The following is a 24,854-nucleotide window of genomic DNA, read 5'->3' on the forward strand; positions in this document are numbered from 1 at the left end:
GTTCAATTGGGTATTGGGTAAGGGTTCAACTGTAGGTCAGTATATAGTACTGGGATTCCTTTACTTATAATCGCTCGTTGTGATAATAGTGAATTCTCGGGAATAGTGACCTTAAAATCACCTGGTGAGATTTTTGCCTTGGAGGTTTTCCCCATTCGAAAACAAATCACCTTGTCAACTTTATTTTCCGCTGCATTTTATTTTAGTTGGTGATTTGTTTGTGCTGCCACGTATATTGCATGTTAATTTGATTAATTAATAAATTTGGCGAATTAATCAATTAATTCATCACAAGGGGGTCAATATTTTTGACCTATCACTTGACATTAGTCTAGTCATTGATATTATACTCCTTAATAAAAATATAACCATATCTTATACTTTTAAGCAAAGATGAGTGCAGATGACCTTATAGAAAGAAATGTTAGACACTACATAACAACAAGCCACAATGATTCAGTTCCAAATAACTTAATAAGATAGTAGATAATGAGATCTTTATTTAGGCATTATATAATTAGATCCCATTTGCATAGTTGGCGTTGATCAGTTTACCTGCAAAAACACAATGAATAATTTAAATTTAGAACATGTATCTTTCTCTTTTCTAGTGTTATTGATCATCAAGTTAAACATAAAGACAATTTTCATTGCTAAGCTTGATAAGAATAGTATCTTAGGTTTCCAGAATTAATAAGTAAATGGTATTAAACCTAAGAGAAAGAATAATAATTCTAAAAAATGCAAGTCAAAGAATACCAAGCTAGATATTGAATGCCAATATTCATATAGCTTGGGACAAAAAATTTGTGTCAAAGTACATAAGGATCATATGGTGTATTTTTACTTATGTTAACTCTTATAGGCTTAACTTTCAATCTTGTAGTTGCATTTAGAGAGCATAGTATTTAAAATTACTGATGTATTAAAGTTTGGTTGATTGCAAGTTCTTTTATTGGATTTTATAAGTAAACATAAGTAGTACTATTTAGTTTACAAATAAATGTTAAAAAAGATGAAATAAAAGAAAGTAGATAAATTACCCCAAACGGAGTATCTTTTGTTCAGGTTATGAGTAGGAAGTTTTACCCTCAACTACAATTGGAGTATAATGCCTGAATTGCACTAAGCTCTGATCCAGACATATTCAAGTTTACTTGCTGAAGCCTTTCAACCTCTGCTATCTGAAAAGTAGAAAAAACTTTAGAAGTAAGAATTGTTTATGCAAACATAAATGTGATTTAAATTATATTATTAGCCAAAAATTTGATGTATGATGCTATTAAATTTTACTCTTTTTTTTTAATTATCTTTTTTATTGGGTGCTAGTTTTTGGTTTTAGGTCTATTTTAGAATGATTCAAACATGTACCTTAGCTCATGGATTATCAATTTCAACTTTAGAAATGGAAATATATAAGATACTAAAAATGTCAATGATATGAAACTGAATTGCTATGTTTCACTCATATGTAAATTCAATTCAAATAATCAAATATCAAAATCCCACATTATTGTGTTTTAGTAAGTAAACCACTTTCTAGAAGAAGTCAATAACCTCTTGCCTGTGTTTTACTATTTGTTTTTTTTTTTTCCTCCATCCTCTCCCTTATGACTTCATGGAATTTGAAAGTCAATTTGGTGTGAAAATAAGCAATCGGGACAATCCTATTGAAAGGATGAATATGTTTGTCTTATATGAGCAAGCATTGTACTAAAATCATTTGGAATCTATAAATACAAATAACTAGTTTTTTTGATAAGTTATTTTAAGCTCGTTAATTTGTACCAATCCTCGAATCAGAAAGGTATTTAACAAGCCTCATGGTCGAGTACATATATAATATAGGAGAAATATTTTTACACACTTGTTAATGTATTCCCCATACACATTATATCTATAATTTCAAATACGATATCCACATTTTTTAAACATACCCATGTATAAGACGTGAAATGGATGATGTGTATAAATAGTGTACACTAATGAGTGTGCAATAATTGGTGTTCTATAATTTAGTCTAAGATGTTTAGCAACTATACCTTTGCTTGAAGATAAACACTTTCATTTTTGAGCTCCATCACCTAGAGAAAATTTTGGATATCAATTACCCTATTAGAAAGTTTGACAAGTAGTAAAATAGAAATGAATAAAAATAAAGTAATATAGGACTTACCCTTTTCTGAGAATATTCAATTTCAGCTAGCAACATTTCATGCTGTGGTAGTGAACAAGAAAGAGAATTAGACTACATTACAAGAGAGGAAAATTAAATGAGATAGACAAGAGGGTTTTAAGATATTGGGTAGTAGAAATTAAGCATTTTTCAATTGTAAAAGTTAAGAAATCAGTGATATGTCAAAATGTGGCTGAGATTGGTCTTCCTATTGTGTCTTGGAATGCATTTTAACATTTTCTTTACTTTTTCTTTCCATGTCACCGTTAATTTAGTGTTTTTTTTTTACCTTCTTTGACCTGATTCTAGTGAGTCCTCGTTCAATCCTGCTCTCCAATTGTTTCATCTCTTTGATATTAAGAGAACTTAATCCCTCACCCAGTAAGTGCCTACAAGTAAAGAAGAAAATTATAATAAGCTCTTTATTATGATCCATTGATTTAAGGCTAATGGAAATGCAATCATATGAACAAGTAATAAAATTATCCACGTAGGATAATAATATTTTTCATGGTTCTATCAACTCCAAATTTATGTTTACTGGAAATACCAACCAAAATCCAATATCAATGATATGTTTTATAATCACACCCACCAAACCTTACGAACTACACTCAAAAGGCTTTCACAAACAATCCTCACAAAAAAGAGAGTAAAAAACTAACCACAAATCTCATACATACAAATTTACAATTCTTAAGTCTGAATACATTAAAAAAATCCCTTATATGGATCGGTATTTTCAACCCTAAAAACATTACCACATCACACCTTACACAAAAGGACTACTTTAGACCAAAGCAGCCAAACTTTTTACAATAATGCATATTTAAAATCTTCAATTATATTTCTTGATGAATAATGAATACTATATAACTGTTTTATAAGGAAAACTATTTCCTTTCATACTAAGGAAAATAATTTTTTTAACACCAAGAAAACCAAATCCAAATAACTATATTTTTTAACTCTTTAAGAGCCTCCAAAATACCTCCAATAACCACAATTATCTATGTTAATAAACCAACCATCAATTTACAAAGCCAACATATTAGTGACACATGAAGCTAAGTATACTTATCGAAAAGAATTCCCTTGATCTAACACATTCGAGTTCTTTTGGTAAAAATAAAATTGAGGTAAAAAAATTCTTATATAACTCCATTTATATATGTTTGGACATATTTTGTATATATCCTTAGTATAACTCATGCCTAATTGCCTAAGAGGTTTTATAGATGCGCATGTATTGATAAAGGAATGATATGACCACTAGATCTTCATCTCTTTCACCTGTTAGAGTTCTGCATATTTTGGATGAGTTGCCTCAGTTTTACAGATTCTTGTTGATAGTACTGCATTCATTCAAAAACATAAATTATATTGGAAGCATATGTTAGCCTTGTCAGGTTCATAAATTCTATAGTACATATGTTAAACAAGAAGAATTAAAAAATAAATAAAAATGCAAAAACTAACAAAACAAATTGTTAATATGGAAAGTGCACTAAGCCCTAAAAAAAAATAGTCAAATTACAAGAAGAATCTCACAATCATTTATATAGTACAAATCAACTGAATCTACATATGATTTGTGACTCTACACATACTTGCGCAATATATGCTCATTTAGAGGGCGTTTGGATCCAAGTCTGGCGTCCACGTCCGCGTTTTTGTTTTGTTTTTTTTTTTAACCCAGCCGCATAGATTGACTTTTCAGTGATGAATAGTGCACAAATGCATTGTTCACGGGTTCCACAAATTTCACTTTTCAGCAACTTTTTCATTAAAAATGGGTCCCACAGTACTATTCACACATTTAAAAATTATTTTGCTACAGTGTTTTCAGTTTTCAGTTTTCAGTTTCAGCAAAATAAGTTCAATCCAAACAGACCCTTAATCCAATATATTTGGGGTATTGCCATTTTCGTTTATAATATTCCATAACTCATTATAATGAATACATAGAAATTGCTTCCCAGAAGAAAGAGGCAAAAAAGTAAAAAAAAAATATATGGAGAAATAGCTTACTTGAGCATTTGTTTGTGCACTAGAGCCTATTTTTGAGCCATCATTGCATGCCTTCTTATACCTTTCTATGGTTGATTTTGTGCTGTTTGGCAAAAAAAAATCAAGTTTCTAATGTTAATTCAAACACACATCTAAATTATACACATGCAAACATATAAATGAATAAAACACATACATAGATTAGAAATTCTTACAAAATTATGTTCTCAGTGAAGTTGATGTCATTAAATGCTTATGCTTCCAAGATGATCATGCTTAATACTTAAAAAGAAAATTAAATAAAGACATTGTTCACTAGATGAAATTATGTAAGGGAAAGTAATTAAATATTTAAGATAAAACACATAAGACTTAAAGTTTTAGCTTTAGTTTTCAAAATATGCTGATAAAGTTTTCACAATTCATGTAATTGAAATAAATCCTTTGTTCATTTTACCAACCTACATGAGTTTAGAACCAGCCATATGAGAGGAATATTGTACTTTTGATCATGCTAGTCAATCTTATTTCCATTTTACTTTCTAACAAATGTTAGAGTCACACCATGGATGATACTTTATCAAGACTAGAAACAAATAATTTAGAGAAGCTATAAGTTTATAGCCACAAGTTTTTTGACAATCGTTGAAGTAACAACTCGTTAATGATAGAAATTGAGTAGTATTACTTGATTAGTTTTGGTAAATGTGAATACCAATAATAACTTGATATCTCAACAACATAAAAAATGTTACAAAAATATTGTGCTTCTAGCATCACTTTCAAGACAATAGAAATTTGAGTTTGCTCAACCAATCTAAGTAAAAACAAACTAGATGAGGAATCCAATTTATGTAGTTGACTACACTCATTATATAATAGGGTAATAATTTTAGCGACATGTTTAACCACATACTTAATTTCACAATTTGTTAACTTGTATAGTTGTGAGTGGTTGACACTTTCTACTTACTACTAATTATATGGACTCGTCACTTTCCATCAATTGCTCACAATCACACTAATCAATAGATTGTGAAGTTAGGTGTGTTTGTAATAAAGCTTATAGTAGGATCCTTGTGATTTGTTGTCAAGAAGATGAAGAACAATGTCCTTAAAATCTAAAGAATCAGTAATGACTCTATAAGTGGAACCTTTTCAAGTCAACTCAGTGTCTCAGTCACATAGAAAAACCAATGTCCTATGAATTTGCATCCCCACGCCACGCACAAAGTATAGAAAGAGGGACGTGCATCACCTTTCCTACTTCTCATTTCTACACTAAATAGAAAAGACCCTATTGTGAAGAAGTATTTACTCTTTTGCTTCATCTATCACTTGTTATAATTAATTAATTATAGAAGCAGAATGGACCAGAAAGCCACTATTGAAAGTTTCAGTCCTATAGAAGGACGAACAGCTCTTAAAAAGGAAAGTATATTTTTAGATTGCTTTTAATTAATCAAAACAAGCAAAAAAATGGGAATTTAAACCTTTAAAGAAAAGAGTTGAAAGAAAAACTATGGGAATTGAAATTTGTACATTAACTATGGAAGAGGAAAGGAAATGTAGCTACTGCAGGATAAACCTTTTTTACATACGTAAATGTAGTGTATATGTTCTAGTAAAAACACTAAGGCTAGGCACCAAGAACTTGTACTACGGTACCCTCTTAATTGGTACAAAAGGCCTCTCAAAGATAAAATGTTTCAATAAATGTAAAACTTGTACTAGTTTCTCAATTAAAAAAATAAAAAAAGTAAGAACTTGTACTATAATATTCCATTTTATGATCTATTAATTACAGTTTATCATATATTATTATTTTTCTTATCAAATAAAAAAAATTCAGATTCATGACATATTATACATTTAGAGAGAGAGAGAGAGAGAGAGAGAGAGAGAAAAGAGTGAAGAAAGAGTTGTATTTTTTTTTAATATTTATAATCTAATGCAAAGATTGAGAGAATCAATTGTGCTATCCTATCTAGGCATGACCATACTAACTTATTTATAAGGATGAAACTAGCCTTTCAGTTTTGGGAGTTGTATGAACAAACATTCTTAGAATTTATGAAGGAAAAATATACTAAAATGATATAAGTATTCATTTAAAATTTAATAATGTTAAGATATAAATAGAATTTTAACCAAGAAAACTATAAATAAAAGTAAAGATATAAAATAATTTTGTCTCGATACATTTTAAATTAAGAATTTATTAAATGGAATTCAAAATTCTATTAAATCCCCAAAACAATTTATTATTGATTTTATACTAAATTCTCAATAACTTCTTTTTAAACTGCAAAATCAAATAGTCCCTTCTTCATTTTTATTGCAAAACCAAGTTTATACAAATTTATAACTTTAAGTGTTTGTACTCTAGTACTAGTTGTAGTAAAAACAAGAACAACAAGTACAAGTACAATAACTCTATATAGAAGTTCTTTTTTTCTTTTTCTTTTTTCCCGGGGGGGGGGGGGGTGGGAAAACAAATTGGTAAGTTGTTAATCTTTTAATTCTTACTAACCACTTGGCACAATCAAGAAAGAAATAATAATAATATATATGTACTTTAAATCTATCGCCATTCCCACAAAAAAAATTTGAAGAGAAAAAAACAAACAGATAAGAATAGTCATCTAACTTAGAATAGAAATAGAAAGTATTTTCCTTGAAGGCCTTTTATTCATGATTAGCCCTTAATTCTCTGCTAATTATTTTTTTTGCTTTTGTTGATTTTAGATGCATAAAACACCAAAAACGTAGAATTTGTTTTTTCAAAATATTTAATGTTAAAAGGGTTTTTTTTATTTAGAGGAAAGCCACAAGTTATAGACTAACCGACCATTTATTTTCTTTGTTTTTTTAGACCTTATTTGACTAATTGAATTCAGGAAGAACTTTTGAAGAATCAATGAGTGGCCTAGAGGGGGATGAGGGATGACAAGCATTCTGTCAAGCGACTTATGTCATAGTTTAAACTTAGTCCTACTCAAATAATTAGTTGTTTAAGGCAATGAGGGAAATAAGGATTAAGCTTAATTGCAGTCATGTCATTTAACCAACAAAAAATTACTAAGAGAGTCTATAATCTATATATAGATATTTTTTTTCACACATATATTCTTTCATTACTTTTTTATATAGAAAAACAAAACTATTAAGAAAGTTTATAACTTATTGAAGTAATAGGTTGTGAACGGTGAAAAATAGTGTAGTAAATTGTGGATCTATGTAATTTACTGGATTAACCATTTTTGAAAAAAAATTAGTAGAAAAAATTGTATCGTAACATAATTGGTCCAATAAAGGAAGAAAAGCATAGACAAAAACCATTTTATTCCACAAAGTGAAGTGGACTTTTGATGAACTAGATTTCCAGTTTTACACATTTTGCTCCGAGCTCCAGTAACATTCTTTTTAGGGCAAGTGTTGTGTTGCCACTTAATATTTGTCCCCCCATGAAAATAGTACAAATACTAAATGTTCTCATTGTCCATGGTAGTGGAATATGTTCTTGCACAAAAACTTTCATGATTATGATTATTAACGTTGTGCATGTAGCCTTGTGATGTGATCTAACTGATTTGACCCTTACGAAAGAAATAATATTATTTCAATGAGAACAATGTGAGAATAAAAAATTATGAAGTTTGCTATTGTGCATGCTAACCAAATCAGCTATTTTAGATTAAATGGTTCTCAAAAAATGGTTTCTCAATTTTCTAAGTAAATTGTGAAAAAAAGTTACCCTCTTAGAATTGCTCAAGGAGTTCTCTATCTTTTTCTAATATCTTGAATTTATCCATCCACGTAGTACATTCTATCAAACCTTTGTTCCTTAGTTGCATTATTGAGTGTCTCCACTACCTACATATAAGATGGTATGTGTGTGTGAGCGTGTCTTTGATTTTCATGTAGTGTTTTAAGTCTCCATTAACTTTTTTTTTCCAGGTCAAGCCATTCTCTCTTTCAAAGGAAGTAAGGAATTCTTTTGTTGATTTGAAAATTTATAACAAAGAAAAAGAAAAGAGTTTTAGTCGAAGGTTAACTTGAAACAACGAATCGAAGAAGCTATTGGGTGCTGAAGGTAGTACACGTTAGCTATATTTAGAGATGTGAGGCGCTCAAGTCTGTTTCCTTTATGACATTTTGGTAGATCAGAAAGGATTATCCTTGTGCAATACATGAACATAATATTTTGACTCTGTCTTCAATTCTTTTTCTGCAGCTTCATTCTTTTTTACCAAAAAGTACTAATTGAAAGCAAAAGGACCAAAGACTCTTTGCAAGTCTTAAACCTTTCATGGATGAAGCAAAAAACAAAAGAAGAACATATGTTTTGCATTCTTTTCCCTAAAGAAAGGGAACAAAAGATGGGGGGAGTGTAATTCTCAAAGCTAGAATTGGTCAAAACATAGTTTTAAAAACCGGACCAGATTGATCGGTTCAACCAGAAATTGGACCTTAATCCAATCCAGTTATTATTAAAAACCAAGAATTAAGAAAAAAATAGAAATACCAAAAAAAACCGCCAGTTTAACCGTAAAACCGAAAACCGGTACGATTAAACCGGTTTTAAGCTGTTTTGTTCATAAAGACTTCAGCCACTGTGTTTCTAACAAAAAAAACATAAAAAGATAAGAGATTTTGTTTCAGATTTAAGAAGAAGAGAGATTTTGACCTTGAAGATGCTGTTAAGTCTAAAGCTGTGAAGCCTAAAACACCCACATTGACAACAAAAATATCAGATTTACTATTTATGAGTTGACACAATTGAGGAAGCCCAACTTCCCATTTCACTCAACATTAGTGGATTTGTTGGGCATGGCGAGACGGTGTTCGTGCATCCCAATGGAGGTGTGCTGCAGCTCAAGGGATGAGCTTGACGACATTTGCTCCGCCGTTTCTAACCTCCCTTACATTTTTTTGACCTCTCTATACAGTGACCTTGCGGAGGCAAAACATGCTCTAGTTTTGGACAAATTTCAGCAAGCCACAATGAACTGGAGTGCCTAACCAGGAGAGGATAGTGAAGTTGGAAAAGATGGAGAAAAAAAAAAAAAAAAACCAAGTTGTGGATGTAAGATTTCAAAATATGTGGTAGGTGGAGTATCAACGTGTAAAGGTAGATTTGTGGTGGAAAAGAAATGGAGTGTGGTACTGTCAATGTGTAAAGGTAGATATGTGGTGGAAAAGAAATATTGGGAAATGATATTGTTACCCAGGTGACTTTTTGTTATTTGAAAAATGAAAGAATAACTAAAATAATTTTTGTAGTGGGCTTATGTTTTGCTATCTAATATAAAAATTAAGAGAGATGCTATGTTCATAATATTTTCACAACAAATTATAAGTGGTTAGTTGTTATTGGTTCAAATTTGAACTTAACACTAAGATTACTTTTTTACCCTAACAATAACAACTAGTAACAACTTGAGACTTAGGATTTGTTGTAAAAATGTTGTGAACATATCATTTCTTATAAATTAAAGTTAAGGTTTAATGTTTTACTATTATTTAATTTAATTTTTTTATTTAAAATATTAGTTATAAATTTATTTATTTATATTTTATAATTATTAATTAATTATTTATGACATCATGGGTTTGACCATCGGTCTGACTCCGGTCCGACTATAAAACCAAGAACCACTCTCCATTCCGGTTCTTTGACTGTACCGGTTTTTAAAACCATGGGTAGAAGATGACCAAAGAATACAGATCTTGCAAATCCCATACCTCCTTATACAGTGTTAGAATCAAAGAAAAGTATTGGGATCTGGGGTTTATGATAGTTGAAATCTGTAGCTTTGATCCCAAAAATATTATCTTAACCACTTTTTTGTCACTATTATTTGATATCAGATTCAACTGCACTGCTTATAAATGTAAAGGCTCTTATAACCTTGGCAATAGTCAACAACTGGATTATTAAGAAATACTTTTGAGCCTGTTTTTTCAAATTAAAGATACTTGTTTCTTGATCATCTCATGAGACTAGCCAGTTATTTGAAACTCCCTTTGTCCATATTGATATGCACACATTAGTGCAGACATTTCTTAACAAGTACTTCAATTCAAAGAATGCCATATGATTAGGCTACTATATTTTTTTAAGAGATAACTGCAATTTTTTTTTAAATTCCTTTTTTCTAGGAAGCAGCATGAATGATACTTGCAGAAATCATTTGTATCCTATCCTCACCCCCCCCCCCCCTCAACCCCCAAAATAAAATACCTATATATATATATATATATATATATATATATATATATATATTGAAGATATTTCAGAATCACAGAGACAGAGCCATGCATCAAGCATACGTTCCTTGAATCAAGCAATCACACCAAAGAGCCAAAGTCAAATACGTAACAATAAGGAAATGCCTCATTAGGATATTTACATTTAATATAGATATTATAATCCGGAGCCATGCATCAAGCATACGTGAATTAAGCTCCTTGAATCAAGCAATCATACCAAAGAGCCAAAGTCAAATATGTAACAATAAGGAAATGCCCCATTAGGATATTTACATTTAATATAGATATTATAATCCCTCAATAGGATATTTACATTTAATGTAAATATTATAATGGCTGATTTGTTGCCTTGTATTGTGTACAAATTCAATATATATATATGAAAGGCCCAGCACACACGGGCAGTGCGTGGGAATTCAAAACTACTCTGTTTTCTTTACTACTCTGTTTCTATATGGTATCAGAGCCATAAAGGCTTTAACGCCATCTTCTTCTTTTTTTCAAATATTCCTCACTAGCCAACCTTCCCTCTACTTTTATCAATGGCTTCTTCGAGTGTGTCGACAGTTCCTACCCAGCCCTCACAATTAGAGCCTACTACTCCTGTAACTGTTCTTAATCATCGTATCACCATCAGACTTTCTGACGACAACTTTCTACTTTGGAAAGCCCAACTCACTCCCTTTCTCAGAGGACATAATTTTTTCGGCTATGTGGATGGCTCTATCCCTCCACCACCTCACTTTTATCATACTACCTCCACTGATTCATCTGAACAGCAGATGCTACCCAATCCAGCCTTTGATTTATGGCTTCAACAAGACCAAATGATCTTGTCTACTCTGCTCTCGTCCCTTTCAGAAAAAGTTATGGCTCATGTGGCGGGCCTTGCCACTTCCCATGAAGTATGGACCACTTTAGATCGTCTCTTTTCATCTCAATCTCAGGCTCGTATTCTTAGAATTCGATATCAACTCTCCACCTTGCAGAGAGGCAACCTCTCCATTTCCGACTATTACCAAAGGGCCAAAACACTTGCTGATACCTTAGCTGCCATTGGCCAACCTCTACAGGACTCTGAGGTGGTTTCTTACATCTTGGGTGGCCTAGATTCCACCTATGACTCCTTGGTCACATCAATTACCACCCAAGTCGACCCCATCTCATTGGAAGATCTTTTCAGTCATCTTCTCAGCCATGAACAACGCATTGAGCGAAACCATGCTGCCCCAGATATCCCATTCCCCTCAGCAAATGCTGCCACTCGCTCCTCTAATTCTTGTGGACACAGTACTCGATTTCCACCACACTCTCAGTCCTCTCATCAAAGGCCATCTTATCATGGACATAACCATAATTGTGGTCAGGGCCGTGGACATAATCTAGCTAATGGCAACTCACGTTCGATCTGTCAGGTGTATAGGAAACCTGGACATATTGCTCTCACTTGTTACCATCGCTTTGATCATTCCTTTCAAGGTGTATCTCCTAATATGGATGCCTTTGTTGTTAGTCCTCCATCTCAATTTGATCCTAATTGGTATCCAGATTTGGGGTCCACCAATCATCTGACACCTGATCTGCATAATCTCAATTTACATGTCGAAGAATATCAAGGACAAGACCAAATTCGCGTTGGGGATGGAACAGGTTTGGATATCAAACATATTGGTTCTTCAAAATTGCTTACTTCCTCCACCTCTTTCCCTTTAAAACATGTTCTCCATGTTCCTGACATTCAAAAAAGTTTAGTTTCTGTTAGTCAATTTACTTGTGACCTTGATGTTTTCATTGAATTTCATGCTAACTATTTTTGTGTCAAGGACAAAACCACGGGGAGACTTCTTCTTCGCAGTTGATGTGAACATGGACTCTACCCATTCCCTTCCTCACTTCCATCTCGCCGATCCCCTCAAGCCTTTCTTGGAGTACGTGTTCCTCCTGATGTGTGGCACTGTCGCTTTGGACATCCTGCTCATCGCACTGTTCAACACATTATCTCCCGTTTCTCATTACCAGTTGTCAAGAATAAAACTCATGCTGTTTGTGGTGCTTGTCAACAAGCTAAAAGCCAGCAACTTCCCTTTCATGATTCTACATTTCATTCCAATGCTCCTTTAGATTTAATATTCTCTGATGTTTGGGGACCTTCTCCCATTTTCTCAATTAATAGACATCGATATTATGTTAGCTTTGTGGATCATTTTTCTAAATTTAGTTGGCTGTTTCCTATTAAGCTTAAATCTGATGTTATGAATGTATTTAAAGTTTTTCAGTTGCATGTTGAGCATTTATCTGACAGAAAAATAAAAGTCATTCAAACTGATTGGGGTGGTGAATATCGCTCCCTCCATAAGTATTTCTCCTCTCTTGGTATTCCTCGTCGCTTATCATGTCCTCATACCCATGAATAAAATGGTACCGTTGAACGAAAGCATCGCCATTTGGTTGAGACTGGTTTATCTTTATTGGCCAAAGCTTCACTACCTCAGTGTTATTAGGATGAAGCATTTACTACTGCATGTTTTCTAGTAAATCGTTTACCTTCTCCAGTCTTGAACAATGTTTCTCCATTTGAAAAATTGTTTCAGGTTCAACCTGATTACTCTTTTTTAAGAACATTTGGATGTGCTTGTTGGCCATATCTTCGGCCTTATAATACCCACAAAATGGACTTTTGCTCAAAATTGTGTGTCTTTTTAGGCTATAGTTCTTCTCATCGAGGCTACAAATGCCTCCATGTTCCTTCTGGCCATCTCTACATATCTAGGCATGTTATATTTGATGAGAATCTTTTTCCCTTTGCATCTAATATTTTTTCTCCCGTTGTTGGACAGGATGCCTTTCGTACACATGTGCCCACATCTATCTCTCCCTCGCTATCTCGTCCATCTTCTTCACCCAAGGTGTCTCATCATCCTTCCCGTGGTTCTCTCCCTTGTGTCCCACCACCTCCATTAGTGCCTTCTCATGTGCCTCACTCTCCTTCTCCACATACTCACTCCTCTACCTCACCATCTGCTCCTTCCTCCTCTCCTCCGTTTCCCGAGGCTAAACAAACCACTAGCACCATTGGCATGGCACCATCTTCCTATGCATCTCCTCCTCCTCCTCCTCCTATGCGCACACACCCTATGGTCACTCGGCTACAACACAATATCACTAAACCAAAAGTGTTCTCTGATGGTACTGTCAAATACCCTCTTTCTAAAGCTCTAACTGCTGTGTGTTCAAGCAAGAATGATGAACCAACTTGTTTTTCTGAAGCTGTTAAACATGCCCCTTGGCGTACAGCCATGAATGTCGAATTTGATGCTCTTTTACGTAATGGCACTTGGTCCCTAGTTCCTGCCCATCCTTCCATGAATATTGTGGGCTGTAAATGAGTTTTTAAACTCAAACACAAGCCTGATGGCTCTATTGATTGCCACAAAGCCCGCCTTGTTGCTAAAGGCTTCAATCAACTGCCTGGCATCGACTTTGCTGATACCTTTAGCCCTATGGTTAAGCCCATCACAATTCGCACCATTCTTGCTCTTGCCGTGTATTGCAAATGGTCCATTAAACAAATTGATATCCAAAATGCATTCCTACATGGGTTTTTAGATAAAGAAGTCTACATGAAACAAGCACCGGGCTTTGTTTATCCTCAATATCCTCATCATGTTTGCAAGCTACACAAAGCACTATATGGGCTGAAGCAAGCCCCTCGCGCTTGGTTTTCTCGGCTTAGTTCGAAATTGCTTGAGTTGGGTTTTCATGGCTCTCTCTCAAACACATCGTTGTTCATTTCTCACTAGGAAAAGTTTCATTTATATGTTCTCATTTATGTCGATGACATCATCATCACTGGGTCCTCCTCTCAAGCCGTTGACTCTCTCATATTAGCTCTTGGCTCCGACTTTGCTGTCAAAAATTTGGGTGACTTACACTATTTTTTGGGCATTGAGGCCCACCGTTCACAAGATGGGCTATTTTTATGTCAAAAGAGGTATATTCTTTCTCTACTCAAAAGGACCAACATGCTCCATGCCAACCCAATCAGTTCGCCTATGTGTATAGCCCATCAACTCTCATTATTTGAAGGTAGTCCAGTCTCTGATGTCACTCAATACTGCAGCACCATTGGGGCTCTCCAATATCTATCTCTCACAAGACCTGACATCTCCTTTGTTGTTAATAAAGTTTGTCAATTCATACATAAGCCAACAGATCTTCATTGGACTGCTGTCAAACGCATCTTGCACTACCTTAAACATTCCTTGGGTTATGGTCTTCTTCTTTGGTGCAACCCCTCTCCTCAACTTAGCGCCTACTCTGATGCTGATTGGGCTGGTTGCCCCAATGATAGACGCTCTACTAGCGGATTTTTTATCTTTTTAGGGCCTAATCTCATCTCCTGGAATTCAAGGAAACAACCCACTGTGGCTCGTTCTAGCACTGAGGCGGAGTACAAAGCCTTGGCCAATACTACTGCAGAATTGATTTGGCTTCAATCTCTACTCCGGGAACTTGGTCTTTTCCTTCCCAACTCGCCCATTCTCTGGTGCGACAACATTGGTGCCACTTACCTCTCCGCTAATCCCATGTTTCATGCGCGCACCAAACATGTGGAAATTGATTATCATTTTGTCCATGAAAAAGTTGCTCGTCCTGATCTTGATGTTCGCTTCTTATCTAGTAAAGACCAACTTGCAGATGCTCTCACAAAGCCCCTGCCTTCCATCCGGTTCTCCTTTCTTCGCTCCAAGCTCAACGTCCAGCCCCTCCCGTTGAGCTTGCGGGGGAGTATTGAAGATATTTCAGAATCACAGAGACAGAGCCATGCATCAAGCATACGTTCCTTGAATCAAGCAATCACACCAAAGAGCCAAAGTCAAATACGTAACAATAAGGAAATGCCTCATTAGGATATTTACATTTAATATAGATATTATAATCCGGAGCCATGCATCAAGCATACGTGAATTAAGCTCCTTGAATCAAGCAATCATACCAAAGAGCCAAAGTCAAATATGTAACAATAAGGAAATGCCCCATTAGGATATTTACATTTAATATAGATATTATAATCCCTCAATAGGATATTTACATTTAATGTAAATATTATAATGGCTGATTTGTTGCCTTGTATTGTGTACAAATTCAATATATATATATATGAAAGGCCCAGCACACACTGGAAGTGCGTGGGAATTCAAAACTACTCTGTTTTCTTTACTACTCTGTTTCTATAATATATATATTTAAAAAAATGGCTTCAAAAAATTTCTGAAAGCTCATTAAATTTCAAAATAGACTTTTAGGTCCATGTTTGCATCTTCACTTTCATTTACCTACTTTGAACATATTCTGCCCTCACTCTCTTCTTTTAGCTCATTACACAAGTCATGACATAAAAGAAGACCATAATTTCCACATATAAAATACATATAAAGAATATCCACGGTATCAATGTCATAGGAAAAATAAATAAGTACATGTATAGATGAATTAGAAAATCCCAAAAGACAAATATATATGTTTGATTTAACTACTTTTATCCAATGAGCAGAGAAACATAACAAACAATGAAAATGAAGATATGTGAGGTTAATTTACCTGTTGTTTGCATACTCATAAAGCCGCCCACGACTGGAGAAGACGATAAGAGCCACTTCAGCTTCACATAGGACAGACAGTTCATAAGCTTTCTTTAAGAGACCATTTCTCCTCTTGCAGAAGGTGACTTGACGGTTTGTAGCGTTCTCAATCCGCTTGATCTCAATCTTTCCTCTCCCCATCGCACAACTTAAGAAGCCTAAACACATTAGAAAGTGTCATCGTGTAGTTATATACTTATATGCTATTTACTTTAGCAAAATCAGTGGTTGTATATGTTCAATATGAGAATATTACACAAATTAATCTTTTCTTTGATATGTGCATTTAATAAAAATAATTCAACGTCATAATTTTTTGGGACCCCACAAACCTCAAAATTTGAGAATTTTAAAAGATAATTGATGCTTGCCGCAATGGGTTTGCAGAATTGAATATGAAATTGTAAGGAACAACAGTACTTTAGGAGTAATTGAGTACATATACATAGTGCAATAAAGTACAACTCTAAAAATATTTTTTCCTTAAGAAATGAGGTTACTAAAACCAAAAGGTGTTAGTTTAATGTGTTGAATGTCAAATATTAAGAAGCATGACATAAATTAATTACTTCAATATTAAGGAGAAGCATAAATTAAGAGCTATAAACTACTACTGTTGAAACATGTACTTCACCTAGAACAAATCTAGATCTTACAGTAAAATGCCTAAGATTTTTGTTTAGTACTTTAAGGGTGCATGATCTATTCTTGTCACCTCTCTCTTTCTTTGTTAGTGTTTGTGTCTTTGTGTGCAAGTATTGTGTGTGTGTTTTGAGGGTTTTATGGTTACACTAACCAAATGCATGATCTTCATGAGAAGCTCAGAGACTAGAAAAATGTCAAAATCAAATCAGATCAGCTCAAGAAAATTGAGATTTTTTTTGTTGTTGTGAATATCTGAAAATTATTAGGACTAAAACTTGGCATGAGACTTGAGGTAATGGCCTAATATTTTTCATTAATCATTTGAGTGTTAAAAAAAGAAAAAGAAAAAGAAAAACAGTTCCATACAAAGCCGTGGAGAAGCTAGAAAATAAGCTTAAGAAACAGCACTGAAAGATAAAGCACAATCATAAACTTATGCATAAACCAGTGAGTTCTAGAAGCCAAATATATATAAAGAAAAAAAAATCAGTAATATCAAGCAAATTTTTTGTTAAATCATTTAGAGGGGAAAAAAAAACATTTCCAAACAAAGCCATGGATAAGCTAGTAAATAAGCTTAAGAAACAGCACTACTGAAAAATAAAACACCATCATGAACCAATTACATAAAACCGTGAGTTATAGAAGCCAAAAGAAATACTATAAAATGAACATAATCAGTATCATCAAGCAAATTTAGAAAAGGGTTTTGATAAGAAAATGGTAATAAGTGGGAAGGTAAAACTGAATAAGGAAAAGAAAATCCTTTTGTCTGAAAATTGATCTAAGGGATGAACTCAAAACTACACCTACTTTGAATATTATATTCTAGAACTAGAAGAGATATGAGGCAAGCACAGACCTGGCTTTGGAACTCACTCTGGCTAGTTCAGCTTTATGAAAAATTTTCTAATCCCAAAGAAACTTTGCACATAGAGTTCTCTGCTACTTCTCTTCTCCTTTAATAGCTCTTTCTGTCTTTGTCTACCTATAGTGAGAGAGAGAGAATGATGTGGGGAATAGTGATTTCCTATATACCATACAAGACGTAGTAGTTTCTTGCTAAGTGTAGATGCTTTTGCTGGTGCAAATTCGCACCAAATAGGGCAAAAGCTTATTCAATATTTCTGTTTTATTGAGTGACTAATATGCCCTTCAAGAATATATCTCATAAATCTAAATTACAAATGGTGTATGTGTCTGAGATTGAGAGGGACTGATTGACATTGTGTGAAGGATAAACAAGACGTGTCCGCTTTGTTAGATTAGGACGTGCAGTCCCGTCTATGTGCACTAGGATATATGTCAATCAAAAATATAGAAACCCAAACTTTGAAAGAAAAAAAAAGAAACACATTACTCATTTTGATGCCAATCAGTGTGATTGATACAAAATAAAAATTAGTATCACTAATGATAGACTCAGTAGAAAGTAATATTTTGATCACAATAAAAATTATTAATTATTATAAAATTTGTTGTCTTTAGCATTACTCCTTGATACCAACCCTTTTGTGGTGATAAAATCTTGGCATGCACTATCATATTAAGCATGTGTGTCACTTTTTATTTTTTAAATAATCAAGTATGTGTCACTAATAGAGCTCAAATGCTATGGTTTAGGGGAAAAAAGAAAAAAGAAAAGAGTATCTCGAATGTATTATAGACTGCACCAGCTAATTGAGCTTGAGGTCAAACGGTGTGCTTGCTTTGTATTTAGTATTTATCTATTTTCCTTGCATGGACGTTCTTAGGCACATTATATTGTTACGTGAAAAATGAATAGCTCAACCGTAGGTGATAACATTAATTTGTTAGTGTTATCACCTACGATTCCTTCAATGGAGGATGCTACAATTGATATCCTGATAGAGGCAGAGACAAGGCAATGGAACTATGCTCTGATTGATGGTATTTTTGCACCACAAGAAGCTGAGTTAATTAAAAAAAATCCCTCTTGCACGGGTTGAGTAAGAGGATGTAGTGTTTTGGCCTCTCGCAAATGATGGGAAATATACCTACAAGTCTGCTATCGTTTTCTGAGGGAAGAGGTAGATTTAGAGCAACATGAAGAATCTGAGATCCAGGATAAACAGCTATATATGGAAGGGGATTTGGTCTTTACACGTACTCAACAAGGGGAAGAATTTTATTTGGAGAGCATGCCGAAATTGCTGCCTACGAAAGTGAATTTGGTTTGATGAACAGTAATTTCTGATCCTACCCGTGAAAGATGTCGTGACACACCAGAATAGATTCTCCACGCTCTTTGGTTGTGCCCTGAGCTTGATATTGTATGGTCTGATATGCAATTATGGGCTTTTCGCATGATCACTCAATTTCTAGATTTCAAAGAATTGCTGTCATTGATTTTGGAGGAGCATCAACACCCTGAACTCTTTGCTTTTATAGTGTGGTCAATCTGGAACCAAAGGAACCAAACCCGAGTCTCTCAGCCGAGCTGCAATCTTCATCAGCCAGCTCAGGTGAGTAAGGCACGTCTGGATGAGTTTCTATCTACCCACCCACGTCAAAATGAGTTGCTATGAATGTATTTATATAGCATCTGTTCGTAGAAATCTAACAAGGTGAATGTGCTATCAAACCAGTTACTAGTCATCTTGTGAATTAAGCCAAGGAAAATGATAAAGATAAAAACTATTTTACAAATTATTGATGTAATAAGTGGTTATTGATAAGTAAAAAAGTATGTTGTGGTGGGCCTAAATAAGAAACAATAACAATTTGTCATGTCAACAATTTGTATAAATATTGTAAAATAGTTTATAATTGTAGTAACATTACTCTTATGCCAAAAGATCTTTAAATAGTAATTGCATTTGAGAATACGTAAATTAATTACATACCTTGATCTCATGTGTGAACAAACAAGGGCTCAGTTAATGGATACCCTTAAGACATTTGTTAATAGATCATTTTATGAAAGTGTTAATATTACTTTTATGAAAGATATAAAAAGTTATAAAAAAATTAATTACTTTTTTCTTTTCTCATAATTTTTTTTTAATAAAAATACTTCTTAAACCAATGAAAAAAATGTTTAATTTGGAGAGAAATTCTTTAAAATTCACCTATATCTTTTTATTGGATGTAAATTATGAAAATTTATAACCATTTGATTGCATGTTCTTATTATCAAGGTTGTTGAGTCATCCCACATCGGTAAGGTGTGATATTGAGAAGGGATTTATCACTTGTTCCGTAACACTAACTGTCGCATGCAGTTTTGGTGTTAGCGTATGAGTGTATTCCCTTATCTCATCACATTTCCCCTATATATATGTGTGTGTATTTATCAAATTTAAAATAAAAAAAAAAAAAGTTCTCAAACTCAGACCGAATCAACCAGTCTGACCGAGTTAACCGTGAACCAGTCACCAAACCGATTTTTTAAATGTAAGAACTGGTCATTTAAACATTTTGAGAGAACCTCTTGAATCAAGGTTCAACCCGAAAAACCGTTTAAACCGTGAGCTGGTTCAATCGGGTCAAAGTGTTTACTAGAATTTTTAAAAATAGAGAATAGAGAGATGTGGAGAGTAGAACCTAAGACCTCATGCTATAATTTTTCAACTTATCCTATTACCTCTTTCTCTCTCTCAATTTATTAAATATTACTATTTTTTTTTTCTGATAAATTTACTTGTGATTTAAGAATAATACGTTTGCATAAGAATTTATTAAAATAATTAAAAGTGATTTTTTATTTGATCAAAATGATTTAAACTTGATGGACTGATATACAATTTTCTTTCATATCAGAGTTTTAGTAGGTTATTATTAAATAAAACTATTATTTTTCTTTCATGTATTCTATAAAACTATTATTATGTGTTATCCACTGCTCTTTTATCTGTCTTTTAGGCATCCGAAGAATACAAATGTTCGCATCCGAAATGACCGATTCAGAAGAGGAAGGTGGTAAGGGAAATTATCTGAGAGTCCATGTGAAGATTGACATCTCTCAACCCCTTAGTAGATTTCGCAAAATTTGGTCCAAAGGTAAAGTTATTGGCTTGGCGGCTTTAAAATACAAGGGCCTACAAATTTTTGCGACTGGTGTGGAACAGTTTCTTATGATGATCGTGCCTATGAACGATGGTTGCGCAGCAAAGGTTTTTAAAAAAAGGGAGATCAACACTACGGTGAGTGGTTGAGGGCCAAAACGATATGTCAGCTAGGAATACGACCATCACTGTTCCAGGCTTCAGGTAAAAAAATTTTAAGTCGGCAAAGCCCTCTACCCAGTCACAGGTTAACCAAACTGACTCAACTCTGGTGAAGAATTCCTTTGATATCCCCCAGCAATCGACGGCGGCTTCTCACGTTCCGGTTCAACTTGTTTCGAAAAAAGAAAGCATTATTCCCAATTAATCTGTTTCGGAGATTCAGGAAATGGCTGGAATAAATGCTCCCAGTAACGGTCCAATTCATTCTTTCCCTGAAGAGCAAGTTCCTGACACCATAAGGAATTTAGTTGCGTTCAGTAATGGAAAATTTTCAAAGCGGGAAGCGTTAGACTTGGCTGATGAACGGGCTGAACATTCATTGTTATTGGCCCAGTCTTTTGTTTCAGTTAATGGGCCACTTATGGACATTAAACTCACTTTTGAATCTAAAAGCCCAATAGAAACGAAGCATCCCAAATCAACCTGGACTCGGATTTCCCGTGGAAAAAAGAAAAGAAAGATCTAGAGTGGGTTTGGATCCAGCGTCTGAACGTAGCGTTTCAGTTTTTTTTTTTTTTTTTTTTTTTCCTGCGCAGCTTTTAAGAGACAAAGGCTACTGTTTATATACTGTGCATAAATAGTAGCAGTAAAAGTAGACTTTTTAGCTCTTTTCTGTGTATAAGTGGGTCCCGTGCATTGTTCATGGGATCCACAAACTTCACTCTTCAGCATTTTTTATTAAAAATGGGTCCCACAGTACTATTTACACATTTAAAAATTATTTTGCTACAGTGTTTTCAGTTTTCAGTAATAAGCTCTATCCAAACGGACCTTAGTATCCGTTTGGATACAAATTATTGCGTTTATATTTGGCACAATCTCGTTTCAATAGCCGTAATAGTGGACTTTTCAGCCCCTTTTCAGTGCATAAGTGGGTTTCGTGCACTGTTCACAGGACCCACAAACTTCAATTTTCAATCAATTTTTTTATTAAAAATGGGTCTCACAACACTATTCATACATTTAAAAATTATTTTGCTATAATGTTTTCAGTTTTCAGCAATAAGTTTTATCCAAACGGACCCCTAGATGCTGAAGACAGAAGAGAGCCAAACCAGAATGTAGACTCGTGCCCTTTGAAGCGGCAAGCGGGAAGCAGAGATGAATACCATACCCCTTCTCCAACGATGGTAGATGTTGATCAGCCCCGCCGAGCAACATGAATTGTATAAGTTGGAACTGCTGTGGTTTGGGAAGACAACGCGCAGTTCTTGAACTCACTGACATGGTGAAAAAAATAGTTCCCTCGAATAATTTTTCTCATTGGGTCTTTATGTTGGTAATAAGTGCCTTGCAATGATCTTTTAATCATTGCGTGGTCAGCAGGACAACAACTGTGTGCCTAACAATTATTTACTACTCGACATTACTGCCTTTCTTCCTTCCTTTCTGGTAATGGTCTCCTCAATTAGTCACACTACATCAATGGTGATTTTGAAATTTGCATTCATGAATGTTTTTTTTTTTTACTAACAACTGACATTATTTTGTTACTTACTATTAAACACTAGCCATATCACAAGTTTGTAAAAAAGTTTGTAATATATATATATATATATATATATATATATATATATATATATATATATATATATATATATATATGAAAAATGTTAAAAAATATACACTTTTTTTTAGAATAATTTTTTATTGTATCATTAACATTAGTCATTACAACGTATCATCTTTTAACGAAAAAAGAAAAAACAAATCTAGCAAAATTTTTCTTTTTTGCCAATAATCTATCATTGTACATGTAATGGATTTAAAATTTATTATATTAATCATTTTGATGTGGATTATCATGGGTATCTTATTAGTCTAAACAAGTCATGGACTCTAAGATGCATACGGTATGGAATCCCGCATCATCAGTCAAACTAATTTCTTTTTGTTCTCTATAGGAAAGTTCTGTGAGAAATATCTATTTGGTAAAAACTAATTTCTTGATTTCATTGATTGATGATGAAAACTATATATACAAAGCTAAAATACATGGGAAATTACTGTATACTCTCGGAGTACTATAAATGTGTACTCCTTCCTCTCACATGAATGGTAGGTCTCATTAATTAAATTCGTAGTGGGACCCACCATTTATGTGAGAGGAAGAGTATGCATTTATGGTACTCCAGGAGTATCTAATAATTTTCCAAAATACATACTTTGTAACTGGCTTAACAACTAATCCTAGCTAGCACAATAATAAATAACTTCTACACGTGTGAAATAAAAGCTAACTAACTCTGAAAGCTAAACTAAAGGTCGTTTAAGTACAAGTTTTATTTACAGAACAAATGTTATACTGCCGTTTATGTAGTAACTTCATTTTCTTCACTTGGCAACTCAAAGCTTGAGTCCCTCAAGATTGTTCTTGTTCAAATTGCTTGGATGACTTCAACTCTACTTGCTCTGCAATTGATTCTTTAGCTGCCTTAGTTGAATCTTCAAGTTGCTTCATTGCAATTGCCTTTTCCTTTCGGCTTTGATACTCCCCCTCAAGATGGACTGAGGGAGAGTAAATATTTATCAGCCCATCTTGCACACTAGCTCAGAAAATTGTTTATAGGTAAAAGCTTTGGTTAACCAATCTACAAGCTGACACTAAGTTCTTACATGAATCAATTTGATAACTTTGACTAGAACATTCTCCCTCACAACATGGCAATCAATCTCAATGTGCTTGGTCTCATGAAACACTGGGTTGGACCCAAAACAATATGGCTTCTTTATCATGATCAACCTTTAAATCGTTTAACAAATAGAAAATCCACACAATTTCACATGTTGACACAGCCATGACTCTATATTCGCCTTAGCTAAAGACCTTGAGACAATTGATTGCTTCTTTGACTTCCAAGAAACCAATGAATCCCCAATGAAGATGCAATAACTTGTAACTGACCTCCTTGTATTAGGACAAGATGCCCAATCTGAATTAGTAAAGCCTTTAACATGAAGCTGTGAATCTACAGAAAAGAAAACACCCTTTCTTGGTTCACTATTCAAGTAATGTAGAACTTTCAAAGCAGCTGCAAGGTGAGGTTTCCTTGGCTTAGCCATGAATTGGCTCAACTTGTGTATTGCAAAGGTGATGTCTGATCCAGTAATAGTCAAGTAAAGCAGCCTACCTACAAGCCTCCTAAAATGACTTAGATAATCAAGTAACTCACCTTCATACTTGTTGAGCTTCAAAGTTTGCTCCATAGGAACCTTTGCAGGTTTGCATTCAAGTAAACTAGTATCTTCTAATATCTCTAGTGCATATTTCCTTTGACACAAAGAAATGCCCTTTGCTATTCACTACAAAAAAAGAGTCTACTAGTGGGGATAGAATACCCTCGCAAAAATTCAAATATCGTCACAAAAGGTTATTAGCGAGGGCATATGGCCCTCGAAGGCCGTCGTATTTGCTCTTGTTGCTAAAAGAGATTTTGAGACCATACCTTCGCAAATAAATAATTTACGAGGGCAATCCACCGTTGTTACTGAACAAATCTGCCCTCACAACTATATTACCAAACGACGAGAAAAGTCAACGACTTATTTTTAGAAAAGGAAAACAGTCGTCGTTAACAACTATTTGTGAGGACCTTTATACCCTCGCAATTAGTTAGTTGCAAATTCCAAATTGATAACATACTTTTTAGCGACAAATAATAGCATCACTAAAATTTATTTGGGAGGACTTTTAACCTCTCGTAACTTATTTTTAGCGAGGAAAAGCAATCGTCGTTAATAACTATTTGTGAAGACCTTTATACCCTCGCAATTAGTTATTTCCGAATTTCAAATTAACGACGAGACAAATAACGTCGTCGCTAAAAGTTATTTACGAGGGATTTTAACCCCTCG

General features: G+C 33.9%; 2 protein-coding genes across 2 annotated transcripts; both read right to left on the reverse strand.

Moving 5' to 3' along the window:
- Nucleotides 1-546: 546 nt before the first annotated feature.
- Nucleotides 547-16,437, reverse strand: LOC142616576 (agamous-like MADS-box protein AGL11). Its single transcript, XM_075789400.1, has 8 exons — nucleotides 16,064-16,437; nucleotides 4,208-4,289; nucleotides 3,470-3,531; nucleotides 2,466-2,565; nucleotides 2,177-2,218; nucleotides 2,043-2,084; nucleotides 1,116-1,184; nucleotides 547-555 (listed from the first exon to the last, which is right to left on the reverse strand). Exons 1-8 carry the CDS (start codon nucleotides 16,270-16,272, stop codon nucleotides 547-549), a joined length of 615 nt encoding a protein of 204 aa, XP_075645515.1. The 5' UTR covers nucleotides 16,273-16,437.
- Nucleotides 16,438-23,361: 6,924 nt separating this feature from the next.
- LOC142616577 (putative mitochondrial protein AtMg00240) lies at nucleotides 23,362-24,206 on the reverse strand. The gene is made up of 2 exons (XM_075789401.1): nucleotides 23,905-24,206; nucleotides 23,362-23,545 (listed from the first exon to the last, which is right to left on the reverse strand). Exons 1-2 carry the CDS (start codon nucleotides 24,204-24,206, stop codon nucleotides 23,362-23,364), a joined length of 486 nt encoding a protein of 161 aa, XP_075645516.1.
- Between the last annotated feature and the right edge of the window lie 648 nt (nucleotides 24,207-24,854).

The sequence above is a fragment of the Castanea sativa genome, chromosome 11 (genome assembly GCF_040712315.1).
Source record: "Castanea sativa cultivar Marrone di Chiusa Pesio chromosome 11, ASM4071231v1".
Lineage (NCBI taxonomy): Eukaryota > Viridiplantae > Streptophyta > Magnoliopsida > Fagales > Fagaceae > Castanea > Castanea sativa.

Bases quoted from the DNA above. Each gene is read 5' to 3' on its own strand.
- LOC142616576 (XM_075789400.1), bottom strand. From the start codon at position 16,272: ATGTGTTTAGGCTTCTTAAGTTGTGCGATGGGGAGAGGAAAGATTGAG. The intron at 4,290-16,063 runs GTAAATTAACCT...TTTGCCAAACAG, and splicing joins TATGAGTATGCAAACAACAG to CACAAAATCAACCATAGAAA. The intron at 1,185-2,042 runs GTATAGTTGCTA...TCTACTTTTCAG, and splicing joins GTGTTTATCTTCAAGCAAAG to ATAGCAGAGGTTGAAAGGCT.
- LOC142616577 (XM_075789401.1), bottom strand. From the start codon at position 24,206: ATGGAGCAAACTTTGAAGCTCAACAAGTATGAAGGTGAGTTACTTGAT. The intron at 23,546-23,904 runs GTCAGTTACAAG...TTTCTGAGCTAG, and splicing joins TCTTGTCCTAATACAAGGAG to TGTGCAAGATGGGCTGATAA.